The sequence below is a fragment of the Gekko japonicus genome, unplaced genomic scaffold (assembly GCF_001447785.1).
Source record: "Gekko japonicus isolate JY-2015 unplaced genomic scaffold, Gekko_japonicus_V1.1 scaffold1327, whole genome shotgun sequence".
Taxonomy (NCBI): domain Eukaryota; kingdom Metazoa; phylum Chordata; class Lepidosauria; order Squamata; family Gekkonidae; genus Gekko; species Gekko japonicus.
In genome coordinates this window covers 213,405-222,352 of record NW_015160879.1, presented here as the reverse complement: position 1 = coordinate 222,352, position 8,948 = coordinate 213,405, and the positions used below count along the sequence as shown (strand labels likewise).

Here is an 8,948-nt window from a genome sequence, read left to right as displayed (position 1 = left end):
GCTGGTGCATAAATTAGTTTGCTCTGGAGCCATCCTTCCTGAGCGAAGGCAAAAATGTGTGAGCCGGAGGCTGAAAAACTGTGAGCTAGCTCACACTAACTCAGCTTAGAGGGAACACTGATCAGGACCCTGCAGGACCTTTTACAGTTCCGCAGGGCCTGCAAGATGGAGCTCTTCCACCAGGCCTTCGGTAAAGGAGCCACCACCATCACCACCACCATCATCATCATTAAAGGGGTGCCCGACTCCACCATTACAGCCTGTGCCAGTCGTATATATATGATAAAGATAGAGAACTGATTAATAAAGTAACCATTGCCGCCATCTCTAATGTATTAGTTTACAACCAGTTAGCACTTTTTGTTTTGAATTGTTTTTAGATGGTTTTTGTCAGAGCCCCTGGAGAAATCAGTTCCCAATAACAGTCATTCAGAAGAAGTAAAGTTTATTGAAACATTGATAGGATCCAGACTCATAACATTCTTTGTTAGAACTGAGGTCAGCCTGTTAAGCAAGCAATTATACTGCAATCAAACAGACATTAGTGGCTCTTGGCCAATCGCACCTAAGCTATAGCCCGCCAAACCAATGGCCTAATTTTCCCAGGGGAAAGAGAATATTAAGACAGTTTAGGGCTCAAGGTTACATGGGCACATCACACAGATAACAGCAAAGAGTCCAGAAATGAAAGTAGACATTCTTGTTCGCATCCCCCCATCTCCTTGGCAACCAAGCCCAAGACATGCACTTGGTTGACAGTTTTATCTATGTCATAACTGTTCTTATGTTAACTTTTGTAAGCTGCCCTGAGCCTGCTTCAGCAGGGAGGGTGGGGTATAAATCAATCAATCAAATAAATAATGGATGGTAGTCCATCTTCTGCCCCTGACATTCTGGCAGAGATTTTGGATGCTGTGGCTGGATGTGTGGAATAGATGTGAGTATCAGACTCCCCACGCTGGAGCAGGTGCCTTTGGTGCTGACCCAGAAAGTGAGAAGCCTGGGAGTAACACTGGATGCCTCTCTCTCTATGGAGGCCCAGGTTACTGCAGTTGCCAGATCTGTATTCTTCCATCTTAGGCAGATAAGGTTGCTGAGACCATATCTCTCCCGCCAGGACTTAGCTACAGTGATCCATGCAATGGTCACTTCCAGGCTTGTTTACTGCAACTCGCTCTATATAGGCTTACCCTTGAGGCTGACCTGGAAATTACAGCTGGTGCAAAATGCGGCAGCACACCTGCTGATGTTGACACCTGCGCGGGCTCACATCTGGCAGGTGCTCTGCCAACTGCATTGGTTGCCAGTTGACTTCCAGATTTGCTTCAAGGTGATGGTAATAATCTTTAAAGCCTTATGCGGCCTGGGACCCACATATCTGAGGGACCGCCTCTTCCCATATACGCCACAAAGAGCGATATGCTCTATGGACCAACATCTCCTGGTTGTCCCTGACCTGAAGGACATCTGTTTTGCCTCAACCAGGGCCAGGGCTTTTTCTGCCCTGGCCCCTGCCTGGTAGAACACGCTCCCTGTAGAGATTAGGGCCCTGTGGGATCTTCTTCAGTTCTGCAGAGCCTTCAAGACGGAGCTGTTCCACCAGACTTTTGGCTGAGGCAGTGAGCATCCTTATATGGCCTCCCTGAAGTTGTTGTCACCCACCTACCAACCCAAATGATATGCCAGGGAACCTCCCACAACCAGTTGACTTGTCTGAATTGTGACTGTATTTAGATTGTTTTAAATGTTTTTAAATTTTAACTGTATTTATTGTATTATTATATGATGTTACCCACTCTGACCCCACTCACAGGATGGGCGGGCTATAAATACAAATAATAAATGAATAAATAAATTTGTTATTAAGGACATGCTTCATGAGATCATTAAATGGCCCTTATGCCTTTTATCGGGAACAAGATTTTATGACATTTATGAGCTTACTAATACTTCACATTTTGTTGTTAGGAAACTCTACCTGGTGTCAAAGTCAGTGGTGGTCTTTCCAATCTATCCTTTGCCTTCCGAGGAATGGATGCTATTCGAGAAGCAATGCATGGGGTTTTTCTTTACCATGCAATTAAGGTAAATTTATGCATTATGATCAAAGCATCATTTGATCAGAATATGTTATGTTGATGTATTAATTGAGTTGCATCTACCACTCTGCTCAGCTAAGGGTATTGTGTTCTTTAAGTGCAAGAAGCTCTTCTGCTTGTGGGACCTGCTTTTCACTAATGAAATGTGTCATCCCTTAGGTGAGTAGAGTGGTAAGATATAACCCTGTATCTTCTCTCCTTCCCTCCTCTGGTTTTCTCAGTCTGGAATGGACATGGGGATCGTGAATGCAGGGAATTTGCCAGTATATGATGATATCCATAAGGAGCTTTTGCAGCTATGTGAAGATTTGATTTGGAATAAAGATCCAGATGCAACAGAGAAACTTTTGCGTTATGCTCAGGTACCTTTTATATTTTGTCTTCATTTTCAAATCAGACATGAGCCATAAGCATGGAAGCTGGAAGAATTAAAACATGTTTTCATGATTTGGTTTTCCACAAATTATTACACAGAATAATTTGTCTGAATAGAGTCAGAACACTGACATTGAACATCAAATCTGCACACACACACACACCTGTGAGTACATTATGCTGTTCTGTTGTCTGAGCAAAGGCTGGGATACAAAGTTTTTCCTGGAGATCAAAAGTGACTTCTAGCTGATCTACGAGGATATACTATGTATGCTATTACCATACTATAATATGTTGGTAGCTGTTGATTGGGAAGTGTATATGTGTCGTTTATGCGGATTATATGTTATATATTCAGTGTTATTTTTAGTTGTGTACATACTGTCATGATCCTAGAGTTGCTAGGCTGAGCCTGGCAGAGTTGGAGGCAGGGACAAGGGATGATGAGAAGCTGGCTGCATTTCTTTTTAGCAACCGGCACCAAGAAGAAAAGAGAAAAATCAGAACAATCCGAGATAATAGTAAAAAACAGCACACAGCACACAAAAAAACCTCCAATGAAGACATCCTAGCCAGTTTTCCCTCTAAGCTGTGGAGTCTTGTGAGCAAGAATTCTACTTTGTGAGCGACTGGCATTAAAGTTATGAGCAAGTGATTTGGCTACTGCATAAATTAGTTTGATCTGGAGCCATCCTTCCTGAGCTAAGACAAAAATGTGTGAGCCGGAGGCTAAAAAACTGTGACTCTGAGCCAGCTCACACTAACTCAGCCTAGAGGGAACATTGATCCTAGCAGAGATCAGACAAAAAAACTAATGAGACATGTTAGAATTGGGAGAGTTTACAGAAAAAATTAAAATTTCTAAAACAAAGGCATTTTGAACATGCGAACAAACCTGGCAGATACTTGGTGTGCTGTTTTAGGAGTAAGAAAATGTATACCAACTTTAACACACATTGATCAAACAGGCTTTGTGCCAAAGAGGTATTTGAAAGATAATATACAATGAATAATAGATGCAATTGCATTTGTGAACTAGAAGAGAAAAAAAGCAGCATTTTTATTTCTGGATATAGAGAAAGCATTTGATAATTTAACATGGTCTTTTCTACTGAATGTACTTCAAAATATGGGCTGTGGCCCTGAATTCTGGAACTTGATGCAAGGTATATACTCAAACCGAAAAGCAAAGTTTTAATAAATGGAAAATTGACAGAAGCAATTTCAATCGAAAAAGGAACACGCCGGGGATGTCCCTTGTCCCCCTCCCACTATTTATCCTAGCAACAGAGACTTTAGCTACAAAGATCAGACAAGACACTAGTATCAAAAAATAAAAGTGGATGATGTAGAATTTAAAATGAAAAGCTATGCAGATGATGTGGTTCTAAGTCTTGGATCCCCAAGAATCATTATAGTACATAGTGGAACATAGTGAAGAATTTGGATCCTTCTCAGGATACAAAAGCAATAGGAAGAAGACAAAAATAATAACGAAATTTTAAATGCAATTTTTTAACAAGAACAAGATATTATAAAGAGTATAAAATGTACAGCAGCCACTAATCCCATTGAATATCTGGGAATAAATGTGACTGGGCAAAAATAATATTTTTAAAAACAATTATTAGAAGATTTGGAAATTGATACAAGCAGATTTATTCAGATGAAAAAAAATTAAACATCTCGTGGCTGGGAAGAATCTCTGCAATCAAAATGACTACTGCCGAAATTGAATTTTTTAATTGCAAATGCTACCTATACATATAGAGTGAAAAGCTATGCAGATGATGTGGTTCTAAGTCTTGGATCCCCAAGAATCATTATAGTACATAGTGGAACATAGTGAAGAATTTGGATCCTTCTCAGGATACAAAAGCAATAGGAAGAAGACAAAAATGATAACGAAATTTTTAATGCAAATTTTTAACAAGAACAAGATATTATAAAGAGTATAAAATGTACAGCAGCCACTAATCCCATTAAATATCTGGGAATAAATGTGACTGGGCAAAAATAATATTTTTAAAAACAATTATTAGAAGATTTGGAAATTGATACAAGCAGATTTATCCAGATGAAAAAAATTAAACATCTCGTGGCTGGGAAGAATCTCTGCAATCAAAATGACTATACTGCCAAAACTGAATTTTTTAATTGCAAATGCTACCTATACATATAGAGGAAAGAAAATTGAAAGAGTGGCAAAGACAGATAAACAATTTTATTTGGAATGGCAAGAAACCAAGAATAAGCTTTAAAATATTACAGGATGAGAAAAAGAGAGGAGGGTTAGCAGTTCCTAATATAAAATTATATTATCAAGTGGCAGGCCTGGTTTGGATTACAGATTGGATTGAAAAACCAAGACAAAACTTAAAACAGCAGACCTAGATGAAAGCTTTCACAATTATTTATAGGTTAAGAAATCAATTAAAATGATCCTAACATTAGAATGGAGTCATATAATCAGAGATGGATTTATTGAGCCCTCTCCAAATTCTCCGCTCATGTCCCCAGTAGAAGTTTATCATGATAAGAACACAAGAAATAAAAATGGTTTTTTAACATACGGCAATATGATAAATGCTCAGGGGAAAATCAAGTCCTGGCAAGATATTAGAGATGAAGGAATCAGCATTCAATGGTTGCTATATGATCTATCAGCTTCGAGACTAAAGAAGATTATCAACATAGAAGGTGGGGCTCTAAGAGAGGTGACTGAATTTGAATAGCTGATTATAAACAAAAAGACCATTTACTATGATGGAAATATAAGTTATTATTTATGATTAAACGGATGCAGAATCTTTGAGAGCGGATACCTATGCATCAATGGAAACGATTGTGGGAAAAAGAAATTAAGTTTACAGCCAGTCCGGCGTTAAGGGAAAACTGGTACAAAATGTTTTTAGATGGTATGTAACCCCAAAGGATAATGAGAAAGTTGACAAAAACTGCAAAGGAAAATGCTAGAAATGTCAAGACATAGGTGGAACCTTTTACCATATTTATTTATTTAGATTTATATACTGCCCTTTCCAATGGGCTCAGGGCGATGTACAACAGTTAAATATACAATTAAAACAGTATTAAAATAACAGTTTACACTTACAGTGGACTTGTAAAAAAGCAAAAAGATATTGGAAGGAAATACATGGGAAAATGCCGAACATATTAAAATTTAAATTCCCTTTGGAAGCTGGGGATATGCTATTACAGATGCTGCCTAATAAATTACCAAAAATTTTGGAAGATATTCAAATATATGGTGACAGGAGCTACAGTTATCTATGTAGCAAAATGGAAATTATATGTCTGTCCAAGCTTAGAAGAATGAGAAAATAAACTTGCCAACTATGCAATAATGGCAAAATTAGCAACCTTTTTGAGAAACAGATCAATTAAGAAATTTGAGGAGAGATGGAGTATGTATTATGCAATACATTTTAGAATGAGAAACATTTTAAAAATTGTATCTAAATGTATTGCAATGCAGAAGCAGAATAAGAATGTTTTAAATGTAACATTTTGAATATAAATGTACAAGGAAGTGGATTTTGAGCAGAAACATCTTTTATTTTCTTGTTAGGAGATGTATAATAGACTTTTCTTTATACTTTGATATATTAACTGTTAAAGGTTATAGCAAGTATGTAGAAGTGGTGAAATATGTAATATTGAATATGATGTAATGATGAAACTAATATTGTTGTGGCAAAATAGATCAGTTATGAAATCTGAAATCTAAAATGTTGAATATAAAAGTACCCCAACAAAAGGGCCATTGTATTTTAAAGATAATGTCTTAAAAATTGTAATGAAGGGGATGTTGGAGAGAAATATTTTCTGCTTTATACACTCTGTAATATATGACTATCCTTGATATATACAAGTATGTTATATAATCCCTCTCTTCCTTTTTGTATTCCTTCTTCCCCCCCCATATATATAGAAAGAAAGAAAAAAGAAAAGAAACTGGCTGCATTTCTGTGTCACTTCTGGGAAAAACCTGAACTGATGCAGGATACCTCTAGGAATTACTGGAAACTCTATGCTAAAACCATAGCGGTTCTGGAGATTCTTAGAGTTACCAAGGCTGCGGGCACACGGGCAGGAAAATGCGGGGGGGAAGCGTGGCTGTTTGCCCCGGGGCTAAAAACCACGTGGTTGCGCAAGCAGACCTCCCCCCATGGTAGGGGGGAGGTGCTGATCACTCCACAGTCCTGCGACACGGCAAAGAAGCGGGGCGCGGGGCAAACGGGGTTGGGGATTTTTTAAAGCTCAAATGTGCGCATGCTCCCTTGGGTGCTTGTGCGCATCCATGGAGACTTTGGGGAAAAACCCTTTTTGTGAGGGGACATGGGCGGGCGCCGGAACTACCACCGGAAACGTGATCAGACGCCCGCCCTTGCCCCGCGGTTTCAGGAAACTAGTACCTCCGAGGTACTAGTTTTTTTTACCGCGCATTTTCCACGGGAAGCTCGGGTTCGCCACGGGAGCTTGACGCTTCCCAGATGTTGTGGTGAGATCGTGCCCGGAAAATCCGCCTATCTTCCGTCCCTCTAGCGTATCTAATGCTCCGTGTGACCGCAGCCCAACATCACTTTTCGGTATTCCCTGGCAGTCATATAGCAATGCAGCCAATGTCACCAGTTTTTAATTTTTTCCTCCTGCCACCACTCAGAGTAGCAGCAGGCAAAGCCGGTTGCCAGAGGCAGGCCTCCCACCAAAAGCTGAGGGATGGAGTGGCTTGTAGACCTCAAGACAGCCTTTACCTCACACACAGGCCTCAGGCTTTGCAGCCAGTTTTTCTGTGAGCCTACATTTCCCAGGCACACTTCTAACCTCAGGACTGGAGTGGGAAAAATGGAGGCAGAGCCTTGAGGGGACAGTGTGTAAGAACCTGTATATATAGAGAGAGCATTCAGTCCCTGAAGCAGCTTGGCATTGTGAGGCCCTTTTTGGAATGAGCTGATCCCTCACCCCAAGATGAGGATGAGTCTGACCTGAAGGGAATTGGTAGGAATCCAATTAGATAGTCATGTTAGGGAGCTTCATTGTTCTCTAGCTGGCTTCTTCTTGGCATTTAGCCCTGTGTGCCTGTAATGAACCCATGTTAATTTGTCCTCTTTATGTAGCTGTTTTCTTACTTCATCTATTGTTGCAGTATTTGTTTAATACACTAGTAGTCTTATTCACTCTGCCTGGATCCTTCACTCCTCATATTTGGCTATACAACCAAGAACAATGTCACTGAAGAGGATCTGCCTGGGGCAGGAAAGGCACTCTGGGCTAGGGTTGCCAAGTGAGAACTCAGCCACAGCGGGGGACTCCTGGCTGGCGGCTGGAGTGCGCGTGCACGCGCCGGGGAATGGGCCTCTGGGGCGGGGGGTTCCCCGCCCCCGGGGGGACTTGGCAAGCCTACTCTGGGCCCTCCCCAGTCAAGCCTTTAAACCTGAGTGGTGGCAGCTAGTTAAGACCCTTGCCTGTTCCAGGGTTAGTTTTTGCTATCGTTCAAGGACTCTCAGGACAGAGAATGCAGTCACTACACCTTTGGAAACCCTTAGCCTGTTAGGAAGAGGAACTTCTAGGCTTCTTCCAAGCTGATTCTCTGCTTGTCAGGATTGTGCTTGGAACTCTGACAACTGAAGGAGCAGTTATCAGCACTAAGACCTCTGCCCAAAATCTGTTGGAAGGAGAGCAGGTTCAGAGTTCCCAAGCCCAGCTATAAAAGGAGGTGTTTAGAAGTCTGTGTGCATGATTTCTCTTTCTCCTCCCGAGATGCCTTGGATCTGTTTAGAGAAAGGTGGGATATATACTTAAATAAACAAATCCCCCCCATACCCAGGAGTTGTGCATGGACCCAGGCCTTCACACCTTCCTCCTTTTTACTGGGTAATAGTTGCTCCTTGTATGTATTTACTGAGTAGGGTTGTTTTTTTAAAAAAAGAAGTGTAGCCCCAGCATTGCAAGTGTTGTGTATAAAGAGCTTGAGGCTTCTTTAAACATGCATACCTTTATATCTAGGTAAGAAAACATTCATGGGGAAAGGGTAATCTGTAGTTTATATTCAGGGTAGGAGTTGACTGTAGTGATTAGAATGGTGAATAGTTAAGGTCCTTATTCAAGGCTTTGTTTAAAAAGTTCATCTTAAGGAGGAAGTCAAAGAAAGAGAAAAGGCAAAACATTATAGGTATAGGTGAGGTATAAAGGCATGAGGGGATGAAGGGAAACAGGAAAAGCAGAATGGAAAGTAGAATAAAGGAATGAATTTTTGGCCCTGTATATTTCCTGGTGTGGGGCTGTGAGTTTTATTTATATGCATTGACTAGCAGTAAAGCCTGTTGTGAAAACAATACAAGGAGCTCTAGAAAGATGTGATGTGGAATTCAGAAACTCATGTGTGGATTGGCTTTATTTTGAGGACAGCATGATAGCACATGTAACCAGGGCTATTTTTGGGCAGGAATG

General features: G+C 40.5%; 1 protein-coding gene across 1 annotated transcript in view; it reads left to right on the top strand.

The window, feature by feature from the left end:
- The window catches only part of MTR (5-methyltetrahydrofolate-homocysteine methyltransferase), a 99,214-nt gene that overhangs the window by 55,580 nt on the left and 34,686 nt on the right, over positions 1-8,948 (top strand). Inside the window, exons 16-17 of the mRNA XM_015422924.1 lie at positions 1,969-2,085; positions 2,321-2,461. Of these exons, the coding sequence (XP_015278410.1) occupies positions 1,969-2,085; positions 2,321-2,461 (258 nt within the window). The remainder of the gene's footprint in view (positions 1-1,968; positions 2,086-2,320; positions 2,462-8,948) is intronic.